Source organism: Neomonachus schauinslandi, chromosome 11, assembly GCF_002201575.2.
Source record: "Neomonachus schauinslandi chromosome 11, ASM220157v2, whole genome shotgun sequence".
Lineage (NCBI taxonomy): Eukaryota > Metazoa > Chordata > Mammalia > Carnivora > Phocidae > Neomonachus > Neomonachus schauinslandi.
Window position 1 is genome coordinate 8,096,875 of NC_058413.1, and position 27,816 is coordinate 8,124,690.

A 27,816-nucleotide genomic window follows, 5' to 3' on the forward strand; every position below is an offset into this window, starting at 1 on the left:
GAGGGAGAAGCAGGGAGCCCAATGTGGGACTGGATCCCAGGACCCTGAGATCACGACCTGAGCTGAAGGCAGACGCCCAACCATCTGAGCCATCCAGGCACCCAACTATTATATTTCTCAAATAATATTAATAGTGTAGAAAAACATAAGCTCATATTTAAAAATCTACCTTCATAGTCTTAGTAAAAAAAATTAGAAAAAAATAAAGAAAAAACACATGCCAATTGTTCCACCCGAGAAGGCCTCTTGGAACTCAAATTTTCTGCCTTCACATTCCACGGTTTGCACCCTTCCTTTCAGTCGCGTCCCCGTCTGCCCCCAGGGCTCAGCTGCCTGGGGAAAGTCGCCGAACCGGACGTACCCGTTCGCGCTGCTTGTCACCTCCCCGGGGACGGCCGGCCGGGAGGGACCACGGCTCCTGGGGCCAGGATGGGGTTGCGGGATGGGGTTGCGGGGTGGCGCCGCGCCCGCCTCTCCGAGTTCGGTATGGAGCGCCGAGCGCCACGGACGCAGGGCAGAGGCGGTCCGGGGCCGCGCCGCGGGGAGGGCGGCTCCACAGACCGGGAAGTTGGCGGCGAGCCCCGAGGGGGCGCCAGGCAGCCGCGCGACTCTCCGAGAAGCGGGAGCCTCCCAACCCGGCGCCCGGAACGGGCGGAGTCCGGGCGGGGCGCGCACGTGTGTATACGAGTGCGGGGGCCCGTCGGGCGGCCGGGACTACAAGTTCCAGGGTGCCCAGCGGCGCGCTCGGGGTTTCTGGCCGCGCGGCCCACCAGCTCGGAGCCGGTCGCCGCTAGCACACACCGCTCGGTCCCGAGCGGATCAGGGACAGACTCCCAGCCCCGTAAATAGAGTCCAAGTGGGCGGGGAACCGCCCCGCGCCGCCCGCTCATGTCTCTGAGGAGCCAAGTGTCCGGCCGCCTGGCACAGCTGCGCGCGGCGGGGCAGCTGCTCTGCGTCCCGCGCCCCTGGGCCGGCCCCTCGGCGGGTGCCACGCGAACCCGCAGCAGTGCGTGCGGCTCCACCGGCGTCCCTGAGCGCGGACAGCCCCAGCGCGCGGACCCCAGCGGGAGTTGGGGCTTGGGGGGCGGCGGCGGTGGGGCGGAGAGGAGCGCCGGGGTGCGCACCTGGGCCCCCCTGGCCATGGCGGCGAAGGTGGACCTGAGCACCTCCACCGACTGGAAGGAGGCAAAATGTAAGTGTAAGCAGGAGGGGAGCGCGAGGGGCGAGGGGGCTGGACAGCACCCCACCAGCAGCCTCTTCCACCCCAGAGACCCGAGGAAGTTAAGGCCTCGTTCGCCCAATATGGACCCCTCCAGTCACAGCCACGCCCCCCGTGTGCCCAGTCCCGCAAACCACTTCACTCCGTACGAAGGCCAGGTCCCCTGTCGGGGGCAGTGTGAGGACGACCTTACCCCGCCGGCACGGGTCACAGGGCACGCCCAGGGGTCATCCAGGACCTACCTCCGGACTCCGATGTGCGGGAGGAAAACTGAGCTGATAAGCCAAGGTCACTGAGAGTTTGTGGCAGAGCTGACGTTAGGCTCCTGAATTCCCCATGCTTTGTGCAGTATGGTTTCTCAAGTGGTGGCATTTTAGGCAGAGTGGCAGGAAATGGACGGAGGGGACAGTTCTGGGTGTGGTGTCCCACCTGGGAGGATCAGACAGCCCCACAGAGTGGCCTCTGTGGGCAGGCTAGTCCCACCTCCACCACACCCATACCCTGAAGGCTTGCCTCTCTGGGCTGGTCATCTGGTGCCCTTTTGCCCTCATCCCTGGCCTCTGGCCACTTGTGAACAGTTTCTTCCCCCATTCCTGGGGGACACAGGGCTGAGGGGCTGCAGGGCAGAGACAGGGCATTATGTCTGTGAGAGCAGTTACACCCTGCACCCCCAGGAATCAAGCCATTTCCTCCCACTCTGGGACGGGTCATGAGTCCTGGTCCGGCATGAGTCCCAGGGCTGGACTCTGGGTCCCCACACAGAACAGGGAAGGGAGGGCATCTGGCCTACAGAGCCCCAAATAGTCTGGCCGGCTGCTCAGCCAGCTGCCGCTGCCCTTCAGAGCCTGCTCCCAGAGCTCTTGTAACCATTCCTGGCTGGATCCCCTTTCAAAAGCACAGGGGAGGCTGCTCATTGGCTGGGCCTCTGTGGGCTGGCAGGGGAGGGTGGGGGTAAAGGGAAGGCGTCCTCAGAATTAGAGGTAGAGTTCAAGATGACTTTACCCCCTCATGAATTCCTTTGCTGGGATCTTCAAGTGCGGGCAGAAAGCACTTGACTTGGCTCAGTGCGCACACAGAGTGTCTGTCATGCCCTCAGCCCGGGGCCCTAGAACCCTGGTTAGGGCGGAGAGTGGGGGGCTGGCTGAGATTCCTGGCAGGGGGACTGTCCCCACAGGGAGCCTGCCTCCCCTTCTCTGTCAGGAGCAGCAAGCCAGCTTGGTGGGAAAGAGAGCTAGGAAGGCAAGGGGCCCAGCCACCTGCTCCTGGATCTGTCACTGTTTCTAGGATCTAGGTCCCCACCCCCTCCCATTCCTTGGTGCCCCTGAAAACTTCCAGACCTTGTAAAGCTGACAGGCCAGGGATTCCCAGGCTGCTGTGGTATCTCTGCTTGGAGCTGGGATTTCCATTCGTTCATCATTTTTTTTTTTAAGTTTATTTATTTTGAAGTAATCCGGACATCCAACATGGGGCTCAGACTCACGACCCTGAGATCAAGAGTCACATGCTCTTCAGACTGAGTCAGCCAGGTGCCCCTCATTCATCGATTTTTACTGAGCGCCTTCTATGTGGCCAGCACCGTTCTGGTGCTGGGATGCAGCCATGAGTGAGACAGGCAAGGTGCCTGCCCTCATGGAGCTTCTTCGATAGGGGAAGGAAACATCTGAAAACGTCAAACCAGTGGGGCAGTACCAGGCAAAGGTCAATGCTGTGAAGAAACCATGGCAGATGGGGCTGCCTGAGCTCCAGGATCCAGTCAGGGAGCAGTGTGAGGAGTGTTGGCACTGGGCGTGAAGACCCCAGCAGGCTTGTCGGGGTGACCTGTGTGTTTCAGTGATCTATTTTTGAGTAACACATTACCCCCAAATTCAATGGCTTACAACAGCAAACGTTTATTACCTCATAGTCTCTGAGGGTCAGGAACCTAGGAGTAGCTTAGCGGGTGGTTCTGTTGGACTTGGTTACAGCTGTGAAGTGTCTGTTGGTAAAGGCCTCAGACCCACCCTGGGGATCTCTCCACAGGGCTGCTTGAGTCACCTCATGACATGGCAGCTGGTTTCCCCCAGAGACCAAGCCAGAAGCCACAGTGCCTTTTTGTGACCTAGTTTTTATTTTTATTTTATTATTTATTGATTTTTAAGATTTTATTTATTTGACAGAGACACAGAGAGAGAGGGAACACAAGCAGGGGGAGTGGGAGAGGGAGAAGCAGGCTTCCCGCTGAGCAGGAGCCCGATGCGGGGCTCAATCCCAGGACCCTGGGATCATGACCTGAGCTGAAGGCAGACGCTTAACGACTGAGCCACCCAGGCGCCCCTGTGACCTAGTTTTTAAAGTCCCACACCGTCTATTCTGCCTTATGCTGGGGCTTAAAATGGAGTCATGGAGTCTGGCCCACATTCAAGGGGAGGGGAATTAGTTTCCACCTTTGGAAGGGAAGAGGATCAAAGAATTGGGGGCATATTTTTAAAACCGCCACACTGGGGAGCTGCCTCAGCTGGACTCTGCTTTTTTTTTTTTTTTTTTATGATTTTATTTTTTTTTTCATTGGAGACACAGTGAGAGGGGGAACACAAGCGGGGGGAGTGGGAGAGGAAGAAGCGGGCTTCCTGCTGAGCAGGGAGCCCAATGCGGGGCTTGATCCCAGGACCCGGTATCACAACCTGAGCCGAAGGCAGCTGCTTAACCGACTGAGCCACCCAGGTGCCCCTGGACTCTGCTTCTGATTGGGGTCTAAGCTTTGGTCCTTGAAAACCCCCACATAATTTTCTTCCTTATGTTCTGTTTACACTTTGAGCTGACTTATGTGTACTGTGAAGCACATTAAGTAGACAGACCTCAGGTGTACGTATGGTCAGTATATTTTTATGTAAATATCCAGTTGTGGTCAATAGGTTGCCAGCACCCTAGAAGGTTCCTCTGAGCCCCTTTGCAATCAGTACCTCTTACTGCTTCTTGAACTTCATGTGAACAGAGGCATACAGTGTGTCTGGCTCCTTTTACTCATAGTTGTGCGGTTGATGTGCCTTACTGGGTGTACCAACAGTTTGCTCTTTTATGGCTGTGTAATATTCCATGGTGTGGATGTACCACATTTTGTGTACCCGTTCTCCTGTTGATGGGCATTTCGTTTTCCAGTTTGAAGCTGTTGGGAATAGAGCTGCTCTGATTATTCCTGTCCATGTCTTTGATGGACATGTGCTCGCCTTTCTCTTGGGGATATACATAGGCCTCCAAATGCCTGTCTGTACCTGGGATGATCCTCTCTCAAAGACTGGCACACAGTAACTGAACTCACAAGAGCCTGATGTAGGTCAGAAGGTTGATGCACAGCTCGCAATAGAAAATATAGTGGTGGGTCTGGAAAGTGTGCCAGGGCAGGGCCTCCTCTCCCGTGGAAAAGCCACGTGGAAGCCAAGTCATTGTCCTAAGTTCACTTGGCAGCATGTGTTCTCAGCTGGAGAGCTGGTTGAATGATTTTGGAAGCGGATCCCATTGCCCTGGGCAGGCTGGGGAAGCTTCCCTGCAAGGGGTGGACCCACCCACCAAGGATCCCCTTCCTTGGGTGGCTGCTCAGTAGTTCCGTCTCTCTGCACTGTTGAGTGCCTGCTCTGGGTTCTGGTGCAGGATGCCTCAGCTCCCGGCCCAGTGAGTCCTCTGGACACATGGCCGAATTCTGCCTTACCCTAGGCATTCCCTTTCTCCGTCTTAAGCTGACTGGCCACTCCTATAGACCTATTCTCCCTCTGGGGAAGTAAATACCACCAGGCTGGATCTTCCTGGGTAGGAGACAGTCAGTCCTTTGGGGAGATCTTCATAGAATCTGATTTTACGGGCCAGAGGATTATTTCTCTAGTTGCCTCAGTGATGGGGAGCCTTATTATCCCCACAGGTGGTGCCTTTTTATCACAAGACTGTGGAAACAGTCGTACTCTAAAGGCAGTTGGGCATGAGGGGACTTAAGGTTGGGCACTGGGGGCATCTAGGAGCTGTGTCACCACAGGGGCGGGGGTCACAGACCCTCCTTCTGACCTGCATTGGGGGCCGAGCTGTCTGCTAAGAAGACGACGGGCATTGGTGCCATCAGACTTGGGCCAGCCGCAACACCACTGCTTCCCTGCTCCCCGAGCCTCAGTTTCCTCATCTGTGAAATGGGACGAACAGCACCTGATTTGTAGGTTGTGCTGGGATCACATCAGAAACCATTTTGTATACAGCGGTGTATAAGAGGGTCCACGGTGTACAAAGGGTCTCCAGTGACCCCCCTTTCTTGTCAGCCCTTGGGCTTCTCTCCTCTCTCTGCGCTGTTTTGGCCACAGCAACACTGGATTTGTGTAAATTTGTCTCCCTCATGGTCTCAAATGCTGGAGCCCATGACGTGCATATCCTGAGCCACGTTTCGTCTCCCTGGCATTATAAGCAAGGCACCTATTCTCCAGGCTCCCTTTGCACTGGGCAGAGATGGCTCATTTCAACCCTTGGGGTATCATGCAGAGCAGATGATTTCTCTGACTTGACTACCGAACTGGGGAACCTTGCAGGCTCACCTGGGAACTGGGAGGGGGGTCTTCTCCCACCTGCCTTGGTGTGTCCCAGTGTGGGTGGAGGTGAGGGGGCCTAGGGAGAGCAGAGAAGCTCCAAGGTGCCTCACGCTCTGTCTCCCCGTGGCTCGGGCCACGGACTTTGACCAGACCCCACTCTTGGGGGGACGGTGAGCCCAGATGATTAATGCCCCTGCCGCTATGTTCCCAGAGCCCCGCCATTATCAGCCCTGTCCACCTGGCCTTCTCCAGAGGAGGAGCCTCCCTCCGTGCCAGCCTGCCCTCACCTCTCTGAACACTGTCTAGCAAAGTGCCATAAAGACACTTCTTAAAACACATCATTGAATTCCCGTTCGCCCGGTGCACTTTATGGTTCTGGTGCAGCCTGCATCCGCCAGCTTGGCTTCTGTGCCCGGGAGCCGCTGAAAGCCTCATCCAGGGTCAGGCCTCCCCGTCAAAATTTACTGCAAACATCTTTTTACAACACCTGTCTCACTGAGCTGTGAAATCCTCACACCTTTCCAAAAAAGAAAGAAAATTAAAACGTATGTTTTACATCTTTTATAAGAAAAATAAAACTCACTTGTGCTTTAAGTCTGCATCTGTCCTTCTGGCAAAAGGAGGTAGAAAATGTTATAAATGCGTGGGGCCTGTCGGACAGATGGAGCCAAGGCGATGAGGATGACCCTTGGTTCCTCGGAGCCAGGGGAATCATAATTGGCTTCTCCTGCCCCATAAATCAGAGACCCACGCAGGGTGTCGCTCCTCAGGGGTCAGTTGGGCTGCTGCCTCACTCTGGAGATGAGGACAAGGCACCCCACATGCTGGCTTCAAGAGGTGTGTGCCTGGGGACCGTGAACTGGAAGGGACAGGCTGACATGTCCCCAAGGTCAGCGCCCAGTCAGCTGATAGCAGAGCCAGGAGTTCTGGCTGTCTTCCTGCTCTGGGAAGTGGAGCCATCTTTTGGACTTTGCTGGAAAGAGGGGGCTGTGCGGGCTGTGCGGGCTGTGGGCCACTCAAACCAGCCCTTGGATCCTGGGGAGGATAGCGCAGGAAGGAGCCTTGGGCTGTGTCCCCTCCTGGCTTGCCTGTGGCAGCGACATACCTCTGTTTCTTCTGGAATGCAAGGTGGTAGCCTCTGCCAGATGGCGTCTGTGAGGGGACTCTAGCCATTTCCAGGCTCCCCAGACTAGTCCTATGGGGTGCCTGGGGCTTACCCAGCCACTCACACAGCACACGGGAGTGCTGTGGGGTTGGCCTGGGTGCTGGCCGGCCAGTCCCTGCAGCGACTCGGCAGGCACATTCACTTTCCGGCCCTGGGTTCATCTGGCTGGGAGAACCCACACTTGGGCGTGCCAAGGCCTCTTAGGGGGAGATATCTGTGGTCTCAACTGTGCAAGAGGACAAACATGGGCACCGAAATAATTCAAAAAGCTCCTCTACCCACTTATGCCCCCAAGTTGCAAAAGTTCTCCCCCCGATTTGGTCTTGTTTGGCTTTGCCCTCTGAATCTTCACTTGCAGGAAGGACTACGTATCTGCTGTGTGTCTTGCACTTTGCAGCTTCCAGATATTCTGACAGTCCCTTGTCATTCACGGCAAGCCTGCCCAGTCCCTCTTCTAGAGATGAGGAAACTGAGACTCAGAGAGGGCGAGTGACCTGCCCACAAATGTGATGTCAGGAGCTCGTGAGCCCAAACCTAGTGGGACCAAGGAGCAAGAGGAATTGAAACCACAGTAGCCGCCTGGACCAGCACGTTCCTTCCAAAGGCTCCGTTCCTCAGATGGGAGACAAGCCGAGGTGGCTGCCACAGCCTGGCTTTTGCTCTCTGGTCCAGCCGTTCTAGATTTCTCTCCATTTCCCCGCTCACATGCTCTCTCCTACCTCAGGGCTTCTGCCTATGTTGTCTCCTCCACCCGGACAACTCTGTTCTCTTTGCAAACATGCCCCCAACGTTCAGGTCTCAGCTCAGTCATTCATCGATTCATCCCGCAGACGCCCGTGGACGCTCACACATGCCATGCGCTGCGCCAGATGGTGGGAATCCAACGTAAACACCACAGATCCCCAAGTGGCCAAGGTCAAGTAAGGAATAAAGCATAGCGGGTGGGGAAGGGGCTACTCTGGGAGTGGGGAAGGCCTGTAAAGGAAGGTTAGGCCGAGGGCAGGGCAGGTGCAAAGGCCCTGAGGCAGCAAACAGTCTGGCCATGGGAGGAACTGAAAGGTGGTTGATGTGCGTGGACTGCAGAGGTGTAGGAGGTAGAGCATAGCTTGTCCGGAGGCAAGCAGTGGAGGTGAGGGGAGAGGCAGGGTGTCAACATGGGCCTCAGTAAGGACTTGGACTTTGAACTGAGCTTTAAACAGAGGTTTAAATAGAATTCTGCCCCTAAGATTCCTGGGCTGCTGAGTGAGGAACAGACGGTTGGGTGGACATGGGGAGTCCACTGGGAGTAGAAGGCTTCTGGGTGGTGCTAGGGAGCCATGATAGTGGCTTGGCCCCTAGTGGGGATGAGCAGAAGGCTTGGTTTTGGGGGTATTGTGGGGATGAATCCAACAGCCTGCATATGGATGGAACCAGGGCACTAAGAGAAAGGAACTGCCCATTTTGGGGTCCTAGCAGAGTCGAGGGCTGTTCATTGAGAAAGGGAAGAAGGAAGGAGAGAAAAACCATGTTTGGGGGGAAGGAGTCAGAAGTTCAGTTTTGCACATGAGGAGTTTGGGGTTGAGAGCAGGCAGTGGGCCTTGGGGATCCGATGCTCAATGCTCGATGCTCTGCAGAGAGCTGAGGGGCTGGAGGTGTAGACCCCCCCACACCGGATTAGCTCCAAGAGGGTTTGGAATGCATGGGATTGATGTGAAGACTAGGGGGAGGGTATAGATTAAGGAAAAGGGGAGGCAACAAGGAGACAAGAGGGCCAGTGAGTGGGGTGGGATCCAGGAGAGGTGGGGTCCTGAGGGGGAAGAGGGGGTGGGGGGTGCTAAGTGCACAAGGGAGGACAGAAGGGGCACTACATGGGGCCACATGGCCAGTGCGGTGTCTCTGACCTTGGCCTTGGTGGAGAAGTGGAGTGAGACTGGTGAGGGCTCAGGGAAGCATGGAGGCAGGAAGTGGGGGCAGTGGGGGAGGGAGACAGAGAGGAGGCCACAGCTGCAGGGTGTGGAGTGCATGGTTGAGGGAGGCTTTATGACCTTGAGACATGAGAGGGTTGTTTGAGGGCAGACAAGACAGTGGAGGGCGGAGGAGGAGCTGTAGGAGTGAGGCCTCTGGAAGGTGAGCAGGCAGCCTGGGCTGAGGGAGGGAGGGCCTGGCTGTGGTGTGGGTTCCCAGCTGGTAGCAGGACGCTGGGCTGGAAGACAAAGTGGGGAGGCTTGGGAAAGGGGAGAAGGGTGAGGGGGAAAACTTCCCAAGCAGCAGCTGGAGCTGCCTGGCAGATGGGGCCGCGAGGGGACAGAATCAGGAATTTAGAGGGAGCCTTCTGTTTGGTGATGGGATTTTTCTCTAGCGATTTGCAGCCTCTGGGGCAGACCAGAGAAGTTAGAGGTACCTCCTCCAGCGAGCTGTCCTGCCTGCCCTCTGCTTGGTCAGGCCCTAGGACCTCCCCTTGCCTCCCACCTCCAGGCCTGGTGCCTGGTGGGTGCTCAATAAGTTGACTGCTCTGCATTCAGACTGCCAAGGAGAGACAGAAGCTGGAAGGAGCCTGGTCTCCCCTCCTTAGTCTGTTCTCTGCTTCATGGTACTGCCCGCCAGCCACTGAGTGCTTTGCTAGGTACCCACCTAAGCCTGTTGTGCTTCTCATTTAGAGGTGGAGGGAGCCTCCTTTCTTTACCCCCACTTTACAGAATAGGGTAGTCAAGCCTTGGAGAAGCCCTTCAGCTCTCCCCCAACACACAAAGAAAGGAGCGCTTAAGTGGGAGCCCTTGGCCTGTTACTCAGATTGTACGTGGGGTCACGTGTCCAGTGGGGAAGGTGGCCTCTTGAGAAGGGGAAGCAGGGAGATGGGCTGTGAGCATCAGGACACACTGGTGACAAGAGGGGGACATCCCCACTGGGGTACCATTCACGGTAGGATATCCTTGGCCTCTTAGAATAAAAATGGTGCTGCTTGGGGTCAGGGGAATTTTTAATCTGTATTTGGTGAAAGCGTTATTTATTTATTTATTATTATTATTTTTTAAGATTTTATTTATTTGAGAGAGCACAAACGGGGGGAGGGCTTAGAGGGAGAGAGAGAAGCAGATTCCCCGCTGAGCAGGGATCCCGGGACTCTGGGATCATGACCTGAGCCGAAGGCAGACACTTAACTGACTGAGCCACCCGGGCGCCCCTATTTATTTATTTATTTTTAAAGATTTTATTTATTTGACAGAGAGGCACGGCGAGAGAGGGAACACAAGCAGGGGGAGTGGGAGAGGGAGAAGCAGGCTTCTCACTGAGCAGGGAGCCCGATGCGGGGCTTGATCCCAGGACCCTGAGATCAGGACTGAGCCGAAGGCAGACGCTTAACGGCTGAGCCGCCCAGGCGCCCCTATTTATTTTTAATGGAAGTAGAGTTGACAATACAATACTGGTTTTAGGTGTATGGCATAGTGATTTGACATTCGTGTACATTGTAAAATGCTCACCATGATAAGTGTAGTCCCTCATCTGTCACCACACACTGTTATTACAATATGATTGACTATCTTCCCTAAGCTGTACTTCCCATCCCCGTGACTTACTTATCTTATAACTGGAAGTTTGCACCTCTTAGTCCCCTTTACCTATTTTGCCCATCCCCGTACCCCTTTGCCCTCTCGCAACTATCAGTTCGTTCTCAAAACAGGCTGTTCCTGTTTTGCTTTTTTAGATTCTACATGGAAGTGAAATCATATATTTGTCCTTTTCTGTCCGACTTATTTCACTTAGCATAACATTTTCGAGCTCCATCCGTGTTGTGGCAAATGGCAGGATTTCATTCTTCTTTATGGCTGAGTAATACTTCATTGTGCGTATCTACCACCTCTTCTTCATCCATTCATCTATTGATGGCTACTTTGGTTGCTTCCATCTCTCGGCGATGACAAATAATGCTTTGGTGAACATAGGTGTGCATGTATCTTTTTGAATTAGTGCTTTCATTTTCTTTGGGTAAATACCCAGAAGTGGGATTACCGGATCATATGATATTTCTGTTTTCTTTCTTTCTTTTTTTTTTTTTTTAGTAATCTCTACACCCACTGTGGGGCTCGAACTCACAACCCCAAGATAAAGAGTCCTATGCTGCACCCACTGAGCCAGCCAGGTGCCCCTGGTAGTTTGATTTTTAACTTTTTGGGGGCCCTCCATACTGTTTTCCATAGGGGTAGCCCCAATTCACATTCCCACCAGCAGTGCACGAGGTTCCTTTGTCTCCACATCCTCGCCAGCCCTTGTTATTTCTTGTCTTTTTGATACTAGCCATTCTGACAGGTGTGAGGTGGTATCTCATTGTGGCTTTGATTTGCATGTCCCTGAGGATGAGGAACGTGGGCATCTTTTTTTTTTTTAAGATTTTATTTATTTATTTGTCAGAGAGAGAGAGAGCACAATCAGGGAGAGCAAGAGGCAGAGGGAGAAGCAGGCTCCCCACTGAGCAAGGAGTCCGATGAGGGGCTCGATCCCAGGACCCTGGGATCATGACCGGAGCTGAAGGCAGACATTTAACTGACTGAGCCACCCAGGTGCCCCTGTGAAAGCATCTTTAATCTGATTCAGGTGACCCTGGGATGTAGTCGGTCCTTAACAGATTTCGTGGCTCCTCACAGCGTCACACGCGTGGCCCCTCCGCTTCACACTCCCTGCCCCATGCCCTGAATTTCACTCACCCAGGACCTCGAACATACTGTTCAGATGGTGAAACGCCCTTCCCTGCCCTGGCGACCTCCCGTTTGTCTTCCGAGTCTCCCTGAAGCCCCTGGCCGGGGCTTCCTGCTACCTCCCCTCCCGCCCCCGGAGCGTCCTCGGAGCTTGGATGGCTTGCCTGATTGTGGAGCGCTCAGCCTCTCCTCTGCTGGCTTGTAGGTTCCCCAAGGGCCAGGACCACATCTGCCTTAGTGAGTGTTATGTCCTTGTACCATATGCAGGACTTGTGCGTCGTAGGCGTTTAGGGAAGAGGGTGGGAAGCGGCTCCCAGAAAGTGTAATTCTGGCTTGAGCCACCGTTGAAGCAGATTTGGGGTGCTACGAGCCTTTTATAATCATCCCAACCATAACACTGAGCTGTGACTGTGAGCCGGGCCCTTTCCCTGCTCCTCGTGCATCCATGAGGGACAGAGGCTTTGGAGGGACTGGCTTCTGCAGGGCCGAGGGCATGTGTGGAGGACCCCCCTGTCTCTTGAAAACCTGCCCTTTGAGGCCTTTTCCGCGGAAGGCTCCAGGAGGCGAACCTTCCTCTCCCACCACGTCCCCTAGTTGCCCCCCCCTCAACGTCTGCATATTTTCTGATGCTTTTTGAGTTCCTTGAGTGTGGCCTTTGCTGTTTGTTCCCCACCTCCCAACAAGTGGTGAGTGAGGGCTGTTCCATCTGGGGAGCATGTGGTCTAGGGGAGCAATGCCCGGCTGAGAGCTGGGTGCCTGGTGGCCTCAGGCCAGCGGAGGGAACCCACGAGCCAGAAGCCTGGACTGCTTGTGGGAAGCCTTGGAAGGGGGCTCCGTGCCACCCAAAGGGAAGACCAGGCCCAGGGAGCAGGGAGACCAGGCCGGGTAGATCCAGAGTCTGTGAGCAGATGGGGGGGCCTGGCTCCCCACTCACCATCTGTATGACCCTCCGTTTCCTCATCTGTAAGATGGGGACAATTCTCGCTGCTCCCTTGGTGCACACTGGGAGAAGCCAGCCGGGCATCTGTCTGGGGGGAACTCTCTTCCAGGGGGGGGGGGGGGGGGGGAGGCTGTGAACAGGCACCAGATCTGCTTGGTTCTTTGGCTTTTTGAGGATGTTTGTCCTGTCCCCCGTGTCCTGCTGCCTACAAATAACCATGGTGATGATGTAATGCATTGAGGATGTGACTGATAATATAACTCGTCCAGCGCCACCAACCTGTTTTCTTTATATGCATTGAGTAACTGTGAAATTATTCCACAAGGGGCCTCTTAACCCCACTCTATAAATGAAGAAATCAGGGGCCCAGGGGTGTGGACACAGCCAGAAAGGGGCAGAGTTGAGTTCTGAACTCAGGTCTGTGGTACCTGAGAGATGCCCTCTGTCTCCCTGGGACTCAGTTCCCCTCCTGAACAAAGAGGGCCCTGCAGGATGGTCTAGGGGCCTCCGGCTCTAACAAACTCCCCCCCATCATGTGCCTGTGGGAAGGGTGGACCTGGAGGGCTGGCTTGCATCCTTGGACAAGGTGAGAGTCCCGATGAGGAGGGGAGAGATACAGGGGGTGGGAGAAGCCCCCTGGACCACTCTTCTCCCTTCCCGCCTTGACGCTCCTTCCTGCCTGCCCCCCCCCCCCCCCATAGCGTTTCTGAAGGGCCTGAGTGACAAGCAGCGGGAGGAACATTACTTCTGCAGGGACTTCATCAGGCTGAAGAAGATCCCAACCTGGAAAGAGACGGCGAAAGGTAGGCTGTGTGCCAGGGAGGGGCAGGTGGGTGGCCTCTTCAGACCCGTGTCCTGGGACTATCATACCGACTAGGCCAAGAAGAATGACAGCAGCATTCACAGGGTGTTTGCTGTGTGGGGGGCACTTTAAGTATGAACCCGGTCTGAGGAGGGTTCGGTTTTTATCCCCATCGTACTGTTGGGAAACTGAGCCCTGGAGCCACGACCGCACCATTGTGGGGAGCCCTGCACATTGCAGGCCTGGCAACCCGTCACCCAGGGCGAGTCACTTCACCTGCCTAGGCCTCAGTTTCCATGTCTGTAAAGTGGGGATGGATGACTTTAATGCTGTACCTGTGCTTAACCTTGGGAAGATTCAAGGGGACCCTGTGTGTGCCTCGTGCGAGAGGTACTTAATCATTGTGGACAGCCAGTGTCCGTGTCTGTCACCAGTCCCCTGCCTCTGGAGGTGGAGCGGGGTTGATAGAGTAGTGAGGGCCTCTCTCTGACCCCCACCCCTCGGGCCTCTGCTTGTCCAGGGGTGACCGCGAAGGTGGAGGAGCCAAAGTACAAGAAGGATAAGCAGCTCAACGAGAAGATCTCCCTGTTCCGAGGCGACATCACCAAGCTGGAGGTGGACGCCATCGTCAACGCCGGTGAGTGGGGGCTTCTGGCCGGCGTGAGCCAGAGACCTGAGTGGCCACCTCGTCCCCTTTGCTCCAGGCTGCAGTGCCAGGCATGGGTGGACGCCACCTGGCTCCAGCGAGGCTCGGGCGGCCGGAGGAGGATGGCTTGCTGGCGCCACAGGAACCCAGTGTGTTGGCTACGCGGACTCCTTTCCCTTGAAACCCTGACCTGCTATGTCGGGGGCGCCTTGGCTGAGCTGCCTTGCAGCTCTGAGACCCATTTGCAGCCAGGAAGGGAGAGAGCTTGGCTGGAATTGCGCCGGGCTGCCCTGCCAGGAAGGCGGAGGCCAGAACAGGGTGGTCTGACCTCAGGGGCTGCCAACACACTGCTCTCCCTTCTCTGCCTCCTGCCTGCCATGCCCCCCTGCAGACCTGGAGCAGGCCAGGGAGTTTGTCAAGGGAAAGGTGGGGGCAGAGGCCCCGGTGCCCTAGGCTCAGCTTCCTGCTGTGGCACTAGCTGGCTTGGCAGTTTGTTGTGATGAGTGGAGGAGCCTCCTCTTCTCTCCCCTCCTGGGGGCAGGAGGAAGGTGGTTGCTGTCCTCCCAGGCTGTGGCTGTCTGGCCGAGGTCAGGAGTGGGGTGTCAAGGGACAGTCAAGTCCATTTGGTACACAGGCGGTTTGTGGGACAAGGACCAGCGGGGGCTGAATCCCAGCCCTTGTTCGCCTGCTTACCAAGCTTCACGGGGAGGAGCTTCCTTAGAGAAATGTTTGGAGACGTGGGCAGAGCCTCTTATCCGGGGAAACCTTGCTGCGCTGCCACCTCTCCACCTGTGCAGTCTCGCCGCCCCCCCCACCCCGGGTCTCAGACCTCCTCCACCTTGCCCTTGGGCTGGCGGCCATTGTTTCTGACCCCAGGGCTGGCTAGGGAGCCGTGTGTTGCCGAGTGCCCCGGGGACGTGGCGGAGCTGATGCTCTTCTCGATAAGGGGCTGGGCTCATGGGACCTGGGGAGAGGGAGCCACTCGGCCTGCCCCAGGCCTGCTTTTCGTGGTTTGGGTTGCCTTTCTGGCCGTGGCACGGCTCTGCGTGTCTCTCTGCCTGTTTGTGCGATCACACAAGTGCCCCCATCCCCCCACATTGCCCGTCTCGGTGCACAGGTGACCAATGACATAAAGGCCAGAGTTCCGACTTAGGGCAGAGGGAGCTCGGTCCCCTTTGGTTTCGGCTGGTGCTCCTGCTGTGTTTCTCTCGGGGCCACTAGGACGGGGTGGGGGGCTGCCAGCAGGCCTGCGTGTCCGTCTGGGGAGACGTGGGGTTAAGACGAGCCACACTGGGTTGGTAGATGTCATAGTGGCCCGGAGGAGAAGGGCCTTCTTGCTGCCTGGCCCCAGGAGGGGCTGGTCTGGGCTGGGAGGACTAAGCCTTGGAGCCGAGGCTGAGGATTCCGCCCTGCAGGCCTGTGGGGCTGTTCTCCTGCGTGCCCGAGGCCCTGTCCATCACGGGCAAGGGTATGAGAGGATCCCCTGCCCATACTTTTCTTGATGAGCTGCAAAGTGGCCAGAGGGAAAAGTGGGGCATCGTATCAGCCCCTTCCCAGCTGGGCTGGCAGTTAACAGGCCAGGAGGGAGGGGTGGAGACCAAGGTAGGGATGCAGTAGGAGCAGGGTGGGAGGCTCTGGAGGCTTGCATGTAGGGCTGTGGGCGGGATTCTTTTTTTTTTTTTTTTTAAGATTTTATTTATTTGAGAGAGAGAGAATGAGAGACAGAGAGCACGAGAGGGAAGGGGATCAGAGGGAGAAGCAGACCCCCTGCCGAGCAGAGAGCCCGATTCGGGACTCGATCCCGGGACTCCAGGATCATGACCTGAGCTGAAGGCAGTCGCCCAACCAACTGAGCCACCCAGGCGCCCTGTGGGCGGGATTCTTGGCTTTTCTAAGTGTCCTTGCGCCTGGCCAGACTCCTGAGTGCGGTGGCTGTCAGCCCCTCTCGCTCTCAGAAGAGCACTTTGGTCCTGGCTGCATTCGGCGGCACTGGGTTGGGGGTGGGAGCGTTCACTGCATCTCTCCGGGGTCTCCTTGTCCGTGTGCGTGCCTGGGCTTCCGTCTCTCCTTCCGCAGGATATGGATGGTGGAAAACCCACCTGCTGGGTTGTCGGGGGCATTAGGGACCTCTTTGCGTAAACAGTGGTGCTCGTGCAGCCCCTGGCATGGACCAAGGCCTCAACCCCTGCCTCTGTCGTTGGTGCTAGAATCCATGCCCCCATCATCACCCTGGGTATCAGCCCTGTCCCAGGAACGCCAAGGGATGCTGGGCGCCTTCTGCAGAGGAGCAGCTTTCATCTCTCCCTGCTTGCCTCAGTTTACCCAACACTTCTTGGTGTGTTTTCCTGGGCTCTGCCTTTTTTCTAGAGTCTCACAGCAGGGAGGACCCAGAACCCGTGTGGATCCCCAGGGAACGGCTGAGGCAGGCCCCGGACGTGGGGCTCCCATACAGAGCCAGCTTCCCCTCCGGGTCCTCCCCCCAGGCCTTTTCCTAGCACCGGTGTCCCGGTGGCCTTGCCACTGGTCAGACCCCAGGGGTTCTTCGTGGTCTTGGCCTGGAGCCCCACACCTGGAGTCCTCCGGCCTCCTCCCTGGGCACCCCCGCCATGGCCTTGGCTCAGCCCCGGCCTGCTGCCCACCAGGGGGCAGCAGAGATCGCGGTTTCCGCGCCCGGTGGCTCCCGTAAATCAGCCTGTTTATTAGCAGAATAAAAGTCGCGGCAACGTGGGGCTTTTCGGGGCTGCATAAATCTGGTCTGTGCCTCGTGAAACCCATATGTGCTTAATTCATATGTAAAGTTTCAAGCAGGAAGAGAATACGTGTCCATTAAATTCTATTTGACTTGATTATAATCATTAGCCATGAATAATTGCTTCTCAGCACCGACCACAGAGCCACCACAATGGGGAAGAGGAGCGAGCAATTATAGCGGGGTGGGAATTTTTAAATTTTTATTTTTGAAGCTAAGGGCAATGTTGGTCCCGTGGGGAGCGGTGTGGGTAGGACTGGGCTGGGGACTTGAGGTCAGCTTTGGACTTTCTGAATTTTCTGTGTGTGTGTGTGGGGGGGGGGTGTCTTTTTTTGTCCCTATGGCCAGATGGGGGCAGGGGCAGGCGCAGGGAAGGTGCCATCGCTGGCTGGGCCTCCCTCCAGCTGCAGGGACCATGGCGGGGGAGCTGGGAAGGGCCTGTGAGGGAAAAGGGGGGTTGGGATCCCTAGAACTCCCACCATCCTGCAGAGCTGTGGGCTTGGGGTGTCTCCGGCCTGGCTGCAGGCTCCCTTCCCACCCATTCAGAGGACTCTGGGGGACCCTTGGGGATGGCAGGGGCCAGGTACCCTCCGTGCCTGCCTGTCTCCTTCCTTCCCCACGGAGCCACTCTGCCCACACTCCCTTTCAGGACTTTGGGAAATCAGACTGTTTACCAACTGGTCCTCTGGCTTTTGAAGTCCAGACCTGCTTTTTACCCGACTCTGTTGGTATTTGAGATGTGACTGGAGCGTATGTATACTATGTGTGGTGTCTGTGATGGTGGGTGTGTGTGGGAAGTGAGATGTGTGTGTGTGTGCGCGTGTGTGTGTTGTGATGAGAAGCATGTTGTGTAGTATGTGGAGGGGCGCTGGGGCAGAGAGTCTAGTGGGGGAATGCCGGGCAGGTGGGTGGCAGGGTTGGACAGGGGCAAGACCAACCCCCCAAGCACCCAGGTGCGGCGCAGGCGGCCTCGGGCTGTCCTTGGCTGTGTTTTCACGGGCTACTGCTGAGGCTGCTTGCTCGGGCAGTACCCAGAGAGTCTCAGGCTCCCGCCATCTGGTAGCCAGCAATGGCTCCTACCCATGGGGGCACGCTGCATCCATCTTAATTAAATTGGGCTGCCATGCTGGCAAGATAAACCAGGGAGCCCCCTGCAGGCCCCTGTTCTGGAGCAGAAGATTCTCAGGGGCAGTGCTTGCTGCTCCAGGTTGGCCTACGACCCCCCAGGTGGTGTCTGGGGGGAGCCATGCCAGGCATCTCCTCCAGAGAAAGCTCAGGTCTGGGGGTCTCCATCCCGGGGAGGGGGGTGCCTCAGCTTGTGGAATGCTTCCATCTTCTCATTGCCTTGGGGGGGGCATGACCTTGACTGGGCCACTTCCTTGCCCTTGAGGTTCCCAGCTCACCAGGCCTGTGCCTGTGGGTCGCTAGTTTTCGGCAGACAGCTGAGTCCCAGGCAGGAAATGTCCCAGCACAAAGAAAGACCCCCATTCTTAGCCAGCCCCGGGGTCTGGCTGCCAGCTTTGGCCTTCTGGGCCTAACGGGACAGAGCAGGGATGAATGTGATGCTTTGTGCCAACAGAAGGAATCTTTCACTTCAAAGCCATCCCAGGCCAGCAAGTCAGGACCCTGGGCACAGAGGCCAGGAGCTAATTTGATGGGCATCCCAGCATTCCGGCTGGTGGCACAGTGGCCTCCGGCCAGGCAGCTCCAAACCTCTGTTTCCTCATCTGGAAAATGGACCATCCTCGGCCCCACCCCACCAAGGGTGGGCGTGAGGACAACACGAGTTCAGGCGCATCCAGTGCCGGGCCCAGGGCCTGGCACACAGCGAGCCCTAGTAAATTGTTATCGGGAAGTCAAGAGTAAGAGCAGCTTAGTAGAATATAATGTGACAAAGCCCGGGGAGCAAGGTTTGAACAAAGTGCCATGCGACGCCGTGGGGACCAATTAATTGTGCCAGGAGGTGGCGGAAGGCAAGGCAGGTCAGTGAGGCCTTTGAGGGGCCTAGGCACGCGGGCCAGGATGTGCAGAACGGGTGGGAAGCCATGTTTCACCGCAACAAGCCGGCCTCACTGGGAGTTTTTAAGCTGCTTATTTATTTAAAATAAGGCATGAAGTGGCGCTCTGTTGGCTTAAGTCTTGGGTCTTTGATTTTCGAAAATCTGCCAGCCGCTTATCGCTCCCTCCTCCTCATGAGCCAGCCCCCATCCTCCCTTCATCCCTTCCTCCACTGCCTGGGCCCCCCACCCCCACCCCCACCCCCACCCCCACCCCCACGCCCGCCGAGGAGCCCAGCCCCAGCCGTCCCTGGGCCACCGCTTGCTTGGAGTCTGTGTTTTGGAGACCGCCTTGATGGACTAGTGAGCAGGAGGGGCCCAGAGACGCCGGCTGCCTTGTGGGAAGCGATCTGACGCTAAACTGTCGCCGTAAATCGCTTTATCTGTCACTTCAGATTTAAATGTGTTTGCTGAGGCTTGCCGGCTGCGTCCCACGGCAGCAACCTCTCTGCAGTGGGCAGGGGGGGTGGTTGTGGGGCCGCCTGCGGGCAGCCGGGCTCTGCTGGGCCCCTGGGCCTCTGGGGGCACGCGGTGAGGACCCAGCACTCCCTCAGTGCCCACCCTGTGGCACTGACCTCGAGGCATCCTTGAGGCAGGCAGGACTGTGATCGCCATTCTCAGTGATCAGACTGACGCAGGTGACTGAGTCAGAACTTGAACTCGTGCATGGCAGCTCCTTCGTTCAGCAGACTGCGGCAGGCCTGTTTTGCACCAGGCACTGGGGTAGGCCCTGCGCTACAAAAGACACACTCTCGGATCCCAAAAGTGAGGTGAGACCCGTGAATGGAAAGGGATAGCAAAGTATGTGGGGGCTGGGAGTCCTGCCTGCAGGGGGGCAGGGGGGGAGACAATCAGGAAGGCTGCCTGGAGGAGGCAAAGTGGAGGCGGTGCTTGTGCTGAGAAGGGAGCGCGGACTTTCTCTCTCTCCAATAAATGAATAAATTTAAAAAAGGGGGGAGCACCTGGGTGGCTCAGTCAGTTGGTCAGCCAATTCTTGGTTTCAGCTCAGGTCATGATCTCAGGGGCCCTGTGCCGAGCTCTGCACTCAGCGGGGAGTCTGCTTGAGATTCTCTCTCTTCTCTCCCTCTGCTACTCCCCCTGCTCACGTGTGCACTTTCTCTCTCTCAAATAAATAAATCTTCAAAAAAAAAAAAAAGAAGGGGGCACTGAGTCAGAAATTGGAGGAGGGCATTCCAGGGGCAGAGGGGGAGAGCCCTGGCAGGAAGGGGTGAGGCAGGGTGGGGGGGGACACTTGGGGAAGCTCTGAGGGGCTTGGAATGAGCCATGGCCAGTCCTGAGCGAGGGTCTCCATCCAGATCTAGGCTGTATGCACATCCCATGCCACCTCTCCTGGCCTCCTGGTGTTATTATATTAGCCCACAGTGTCAGTGGGGGAAACTGAGGCTCAGAGAGGTGAAGTGACTTGCTTAATGCCACACAGCTAACCAGTAGTGGTGATGGAAGGGGAGATTTGCCAGACCCTAGAGCTTCCAGGAAATCCTTGTATTTTTTTTTTAAGATTTTATTTATTTATTTGAGAGAGACAGAGACAGAGACAGACAGACAGCACGAGCAGGGAGGAGAGGGAGAAGCAGGTTCCCTGCGAGCAGGGAGCCTGATGCAGGGCTCAATCCCAGGACCCTGAGATCATGACCTGAGCCGAAGGCAGATGCTTACCCGACTGAGCCACCCAGGCGCCCCAGAAATCCTTGTATTTTTTAGGGTGGGTGGAAATACCTCTTCTTTGTTCCCTTTTCTTCTCTGGTCAAAGAGTAGGTATGTTGTCATCTGCCCTCCCTGCAGGGAACCTGAGAAGTGGGATGGGTGTTTGGCACAGGGGGTGGTCAGTGCAGAAAAGATGGTCCTACCGTCTCAGTGTGGGTTTGTTGGCCCCTCAATTGGCTGTAGCTCCTGCAGCCTGCTTGGTGCACCTGTTTCCCAGCCCCTGCCCCTGGCTCACCCCATGGAGCCCCTGCTTTGAGGCTGGGAGCAGCTTGTTATTCAGTGTCTGGGCCAGGGGTTGTGCCCACATCGCCTCATTTCTGTGGCAGGCGCTAGTATATCTCCCATTTTACAGATGAGGAGACTGAGGCACACATGGGGCCCTAGAGCTGGTAAAAGCCCGAGCCAGGAACCAAACCCTCACCTTTCAGACTTGGGGTTTAAGTGGGATACTTAGAAGCTCCCCCTTTCTCAGAAGCTCCTGCTGCTTCTAGTCTTGGGGTGAGGGGCAGAGTAGATTGGAAAGCCAGCTGGGAGGCCTGGGGTCCAGTTGGCCCCCTCCCCAGAACACCCGAGACAGTGCCAAGGCCTAATTTCCACCGCTGGAAGAGGAGGGTGGCTCGTTTCCACAAGGTCGAGAAGCGGTTACATAAATTCATAAATGATGGATCCCTCCTGAATTATTGAGATTCCCTTGAGGGCTCACAGGGCCTGGTCCAGCAAGCTGAGCTTGGCCAGTGGGCAGGCCTCGAGGACCCTGGAAAGGTCCTTCCACCCCAAGGTCTTCTGCCAAGTCTCCCATGTATGAGCCAGATCCTTCTTGTCCTTCCACAGGGAACACAAACGCGGGCCACAGACCCTGGACCCAGTGACCCTTTGTCCTGGGTTTCAATGAAAGTTTGTTGAATAAATGATTGTTTAGATGCCTTTGAGAGTGGGTCAGACAGAGGGAGGGACTGGATGTGCCAGGGACCCCCTCTGGGCCTCTTCCTCCTGCCCCAGCCCAGACCCACTCTGCCCCTCACGGCTGGTCATAGTTGCCAGGGCTGGAAGGGGCTGATACATTTTGCAGGTGAGTACACAGTGCGGGCTACTCGAGAGGTTCCCGGCTCTGTGTGAGCCTCTGGGGATAGGAGACTCAATATGACCCGGTACCTGCCCTCAAGGCATTTGCAGGCTTGGACAGGAAAATGGGAGAGTATTTGAAGCCCAGAGGGGGACGGTGACCTGCTCGGGGTCACACAGCAGGAAAGTGGCAAAGCAGGCCTCCCTGACTCCCAGAGCTGGGCCCTTCCTCCTTGTCTCTTTTCTCCCCATCATGACACACACAAGGTCAGGAGACACATGTTAGGGCTCTGTTGCCCACCCGCCCCCTGCTGAGCGGCTCCTCCCTGTCCTTGAGGCCGGCTGGCCCCAGCACCTGCACCTGCGTGCCTGCCTGTGTTCCCAGCATGCTCTCCATCCTGAGCACTGAGCTGAGGAGGCCGGAGCTTGTGGGATTGTGTGTGTTTTGAAATTAATGGGGACCATTAAATTGGCCAAGCATGAAAAGGGCTGGATCTGCAGCCCTTGGCTTGCTCTACCAGAATGATCCGCCAGCGCCTTGGCAAGAGGCTGCCCAGCCGGCTTCAGGCCTCTCCAGGAGGCTGTGGCTTGCCTGCCCGTTAAACGGATGGTACCCTGTGTCCCTAGGAGGTGAAGGGGTCTGGAGGCAGCACGTGGAAGCCACGGACCCTCCCCAGGGCCCAGGGCCCCTTCCTTTCCTCTCCACACCCAGCTCTGTGCAGCCAGCACTCTTTGCAGGGGTGCTGGGTTGAAGCTGTTCTCTCCAGACCCCCTGGGTGGGCTCATACCTACTTCCCAGCCCTGACCCTGGGGCCTCCTGGCTGAGGCCCGGCCCGGGCCCAGTGTGGGGTGGTCTCTAGGGTGTAACATGGCCTGAAAGAGAGTCCAAGGCTCAGCCCTGTCTCCCCCGCCCCCTACTCCCCAGACTGCCCCACCTGCTCCTGTGGCCCAGTGCAGGGCATTGCAGGGGGAGTTGCTGGCCTGGGTATGGGTCTCACCTCCACAGCGTGCAAGCTCTGGGACCTTGGGCCCATCACCTAACCCCTGAGCCTCAATTTTCTTGTCTGTATCATGGGAAGAAGAGCACAGTCGGACCTGGCTCCTGGGGTTGTCGTGAGTTGGAAAGGAGACAGCACAATGTCTGGGAAAAAGTAAACCCCCCCAGAAGTACCTCCTGTGGCTGCTCGTCTGGGAGGGCCGCTCTGACCCGCAGGATGGGCCTGCTGTGCACGTGCTGTGCACGTGGGGACAGGGGATGGCTGAGGGTACCTCCTTCTTGTGCTTCCTGTGGTAAACTGAGTCCTTCCATGGCTGGGGTGGCTGAGGCAGGGGCCCTTGCTGATTTGGGGTTTCCTGACCATGGGCTACAGGGCAGGTGGGCCAGGCCCCCGCCTCCCCACCTCGCGCAGGGCCATCAGTGGGGAAGGGTGTGTGTTTTCCATGGGGACGGCCCGTGCGGGGCCAGGCTTGGGGATGTTCTTCCCAGAGGAGGCTGGGGACCGAAGTGCTCTCCCTGTCGGAGCTGGGTGGCCGTGGTGAGCCTGAGCGGGCAGAGCTGAAGCCATGCCCAGGGCCCCTGCAGCCTTCCCTTCCTCTCCCTCCTCAGAGTCTTCAGGTGCTTCAGAAGCTCACCCTTGGGGCTCATTTCTTTATTTTGCAAGTTGCTTGTCTGGATGCTTCCTCAGGCCCTGCTGGTGGCCGCGTACGCGTGGCCTGTCCCGGGCTCCCTTTCCCTGCTGTCTGGATCGATCGCCCGTCAAGAGGGTGCAGCTGCCCCTGGGGAGGACGGCTGGGCCGGGGCTGGAGGCCAGGGCCGTGGCCGCTCACGAAATAGACCAGGGTAAAATCCGGCTCCACAGACCGCTTCTCCTAGCCTCTCTTCCCACAGGTGCGCCCTGTGGGAGGAGAGGCAAGTGGATGAGGGCCTGACGTGCCCTAGGGGCTCGGGGTTGTTCCTAGCAGTGAGATACCTCACCTCACTAGACAGGGAGGGGGAGCCCCTGGAGTGGGCAGGTGCCCGCTGACCCCACGTCTTCATCCGCGGACAGGGCTCTGCATGCGGCCGTGCCCACCAGTGGCAGGGGCGCCCCAAGGATGCCAGCTCGGTAGCTCCCTGATGACGGGTCATGGCCGAGGTCCCCTGGATGGAGGCAGGCTGCCCCCCGGGGGGACCCCTGTTCCCCACACCACGCACCCCCGCCCCCACCCTCCCACACCGGGGAGGCGACACAGCTATTTCTGTCCTCGTGGGATGTCAGGAGACAGAAGCCAGTGAGGACTCGGGTCCAGGGGTGTGGAGCGGGGTCCCACAGGGGTCCGGGAGGGTGGCGGCCGGGGCTGGATGCGGCTGGCCTCCCTCCGCCGGGGCGCCCGGCTGGCGTTGCCCACTCGGCTTCATTAAAACCCCATGCGCTGCACCCCGCTCCCAACGGCAACAAGTGGGCCTTGTACGGCGGTCCCCACCCTCCTCCTCTCCATCGATGCTTCCTCCCCCTCTTCGGACATTGTAATTGCCATAAAAATAGGAGCTTAGCTGCGGAGTAGCATGTGGGAAGAGAGAGGCCCGGCTGTCAGCCATTCTCCTGCCAGCAGGGCTCGCGTCTGTTTTATTATTGCCGCCTGGCTGTATTTCACGTACGGTTTAAACATCATCAAACACCACATCCCTTTTGAAAAGCAAGAGCTACCTTGCTGAGGATGTTGAGGAGAAACAGGAACATTAAAATTGACGAAGCAAATGGCCCAGAATTGACATTTGCGACGGGAGTTTTGCAGCTTTGACTGTCAAAGGAGCTAAATCCCGTCTGGCAGCTGGTGGGGAACTTTCCCCGGTGAGGGTCACGGGAAGGTGGGGTGGGCTGTGGCTGAAGCCTTGGGGCTTGGCAGAGAGGGGACCCAGGCGCCGTAGGCAGGGTCAGGGGGTGATGGAATTCTGTGGGTCCCCTGACTGTCCCTCCCACCTTCCAGGCCTTGACCTTGATTCAGCCACGTCTTCCTGCTAATGGGGCAGGCAGGAAGCCCCCACCCCGGCCCCCCACCAGGTGCACAGAGCAGAGTGCTGGGCTCTGGGGCTCAGGGGTGGGAATGGGGACATGCCAGGGGACAGACCAGACAGGGCTGCCATGGCCACTTATGAGCTCTTGTGACCTTGACCAGGATACACCTCCCTTCTGAGCCTCAGTTTCCTCATCTATAAACCCAGGAGAGTCATGTCCCCACTGAAGGTGACGGAGAAGATGGAGTAGGATGCATGCAAATGTGACAAGTCGTTGGAACTCAATAAATAGTGGCTGTTATCACTGAGGAAGTGGGCGTTTGAGCTGGAATTGATTTTTAAAAAATGTTTAACCCACCTATTTCCACTGAAAAATAGGTACAATAAAACTAGGGAGCCGTTAAAACAGGGATAAACAGAAACAAGGGACATGGGAGGACACTGAGCCCCGGGCTCTTGGCCACACCTGGAGCCTTTGGCCTGGATGCCCTTGGCACGTGCTTTCCACACCGCCAGCCTCCAGCCCCATGCCTGGCTGTGGGCCCCTGCTCAGCCCTGCCACCTGCCACTCGATGCCGGTGTCTGGTCTACCAAGAGACCACAATTCATGCCCACCCTTCTATTTAATGCTCTTGGGGGCTGCTTGGGGCAGTTTGGCCCCTAGCACCTACCCTGGCCCTGCCTGGATGACACCTCAAAACTAGGCTGAACAGGTCCATTGCTACTGTATGTGAAATGTGACTCTGAGCTTCCTGGCAGCCAGAGCAAGACGGGGAATAAGATTTCAGGTTCTATAACTTCATGCTTGGAAATCAATTTATACTTTAGCTTAATGCCTCTGTCTACTCTCCCTTTTTCTCCCCTCTGTCACCCTTACCATTGGTTCTTTATTCCCCCACTGGACACTGCGTACCTTGTTCCAGAGCCCAGCCCCCAGCCTCGGTCTCCAAGTCTCTCTGGTATGGCTTTGCTTGTGACTCATGAGGCCCCTTCTGCCCTGTTGTTTGTTGCTGTCCATTCCCGTGTCAGCCGGCCTGGCCTCTAGGTCCCTCGCCTTGCCTGGGCCCACTGGGTCTGCCTCTGTGATTTCTCTCAGATGAGCCAGTGACTAATAAGGGTTGCCCCCAGGGGGCCAGAAAAATCTTACCTCCTTAATATCAGAGTTTAAAAATGTGTCACCATTGATTTGAAGAAAAGACTTGTTCCCGCTGAGAAAAGCGGCCGGAGATTCGTCTCGCCTCCGGAATCACTGGGGCAGCTGCATAAATTCCAGAGCCACCAAGCGCTCTCCATGCAAATGCTGCCTCTCAGCCCCACGGCCTGCCCTAGAGCCCCTCGGAGGCCGTGGGCTGGCACCCCACTTCCCCACCCCTCTGGTGCCCTGCAGAAACTCTGGGGCCCCTTTGCAGGGGAGTGTCCCTGGTTAGAAGATCCTCGCTTCTCTCCACGTCCTGTGGTTAAGCTGGAGGCTTCCATGTCATGATGTGTTTTTGATCCTGGAGGAGAAAGAGGACGAGTGGCTTCTGAGAGGGGGCCCCCACAGGCCCGGGGGGGCGGTCCCTCGCTTCCCCCTGTCTGTGGATCTGTGGGTTGTACAATGGATCTTCCCTGAAGGTGGCTCTTTAATGCCTGAATGCCCTGTCTCCCGAACTTGCTTCATCCTTGCCTGGAAAGACCATTGGGGTCATTTGGTCCTTCCTGCTGCCTGCAGGTGGGCCCTCTCCTCTGAGTCTGCCCCTCTGTGCTTTGCCCTCATCCCTGACCCAGCCTCCTGCCCCCCCAGCATCAGACAGTGGTCCCACCCTCATTGGCAACTCTCTAAGCCTGGGATGATCATCATAACGATGAGCTGGGGGAGGTGGCTTTGGTTTCCCCTCTTTTTAGGCTGAGCAGCTGCGGTACAGGGCTGTTGAGTGACTTGTCCCCAGGCTAGTCAGGAAGCTCGAACCAGAGCTCACTCTGCATCCTGGTACTTTCCACTATGTCACATCACCCTTGAGTTAATGAGTGAGTGAGTGAGTGAGTGAATGAAAGGGAATGGGCACGTGGTAGCCACTCAGAGTTCTAGGTGTCTCTCTGGTTGGTGGGCATGTGGTTAGCCCAGGATGGAGGGTGTATGGAGAGCTTGGTGGGGAGAGCTGAGCTTTCCAGCCCCCCGTAGGGACCCCACCCCCCTTGTTATCCAGGGGTTACGGTGGCTGCCTTTATGGCAGTATTGTTTGCGCTCCGGAAGGGCTCACCCAAGCATGGTGCAGAGCAGGGCGTTGGGCTTGACCGCTCAGGCTGTGCACCAGGCCACCCTCAGCAGGGGCATTCTCTCCCGTTCTGACTGTACAGTGGGGTGACCTTAGCCGGCTCCAGACAGTGGCCTGCCAGGTGCTTAGTGGAGAATGAGTGAGCCGGTGGCACGGGGTGCCACTGAGTCTTCCCAGGCTCTTGGGGAGATGATGCAGCCACGGGCAGGGGGCATCAGAGAGGAGGTAAACTGGCAGTTTGCAGCCTCCCCCTGCTGCTGTGGGCCCCTCGGAACATGTGCCTAGTGGCCATTTACCACCTGGTTGGAGGAAGTGTGTGGGCTGGCCCCGTGCTGCGCCAGCCCCAGCTGCAGAAGGGGCCCCACGGGGGCTCCTGGTGGCCATTACTCCAGGAGAGGAGGGGCCGGATTTTTCCTGGCTCCCTAAATTTTATTGCCTTTATAGGCTTTGGAAATCAGTTTTATGGGCTTTGTTGTTTGTCCGCTGAGACATGGAAGGCACTGGGGACAAAAGAAACCATGGGGTTGTAGGTCGGGTGGTGGAAGGCGAGGGGGCAGGGCTCACAGGTGTCCTCTCAGGCCTGGATCCCTCTTTAGGAACTGTCACAGCTGGGGAAGGGGTGCAGGGATGGTGTGAGCCAGAGGGGGCCCTGGAATTCTGGGGGGAGGGCTGGCCTGAGGCTTCGGGATCTGCCCCTTTGGTTGGATGGCCCCCACTGAACTGGCTGGAATGGCGAAAGTCATCCCTCCCTCCTCCGTGCCTGTCTGCACCTGCTGGCTCCCCTCGGTGCCATCAGGAGCACCCTGCCAGCCACTGGCAAAGTAGGCTTCTCAGTGTAAGTAAAAAATAAGCCCTTTAGGTTTTGCCCGCTGAGGTGCAGGCCTGGCAGGGACTCCCACCTGCAGAAGGTGCTTCATCTTCTGACAGAGTTGGCCGTTTGGGAGCTGGGTGAATGTACAGAGATTCAGCGGGAGCAAATCTTCCTCCCTTGCC

At 57.1% G+C, this 27,816-nt stretch overlaps 1 protein-coding gene across 1 annotated transcript in view; it reads left to right on the forward strand.

Annotated features, from left to right (window-relative positions):
* Positions 1-751: 751 nt before the first annotated feature.
* The window catches only part of MACROD1 (mono-ADP ribosylhydrolase 1), a 148,463-nt gene continuing 121,398 nt past the window's right edge, over positions 752-27,816 (forward strand). Inside the window, 5 exon segments of the mRNA XM_021685515.2 lie at positions 752-1,017; positions 1,019-1,099; positions 1,102-1,192; positions 13,234-13,335; positions 13,855-13,971. Of these exon segments, the coding sequence (XP_021541190.2) occupies positions 889-1,017; positions 1,019-1,099; positions 1,102-1,192; positions 13,234-13,335; positions 13,855-13,971 (520 nt within the window). The 5' untranslated portion in view covers positions 752-888.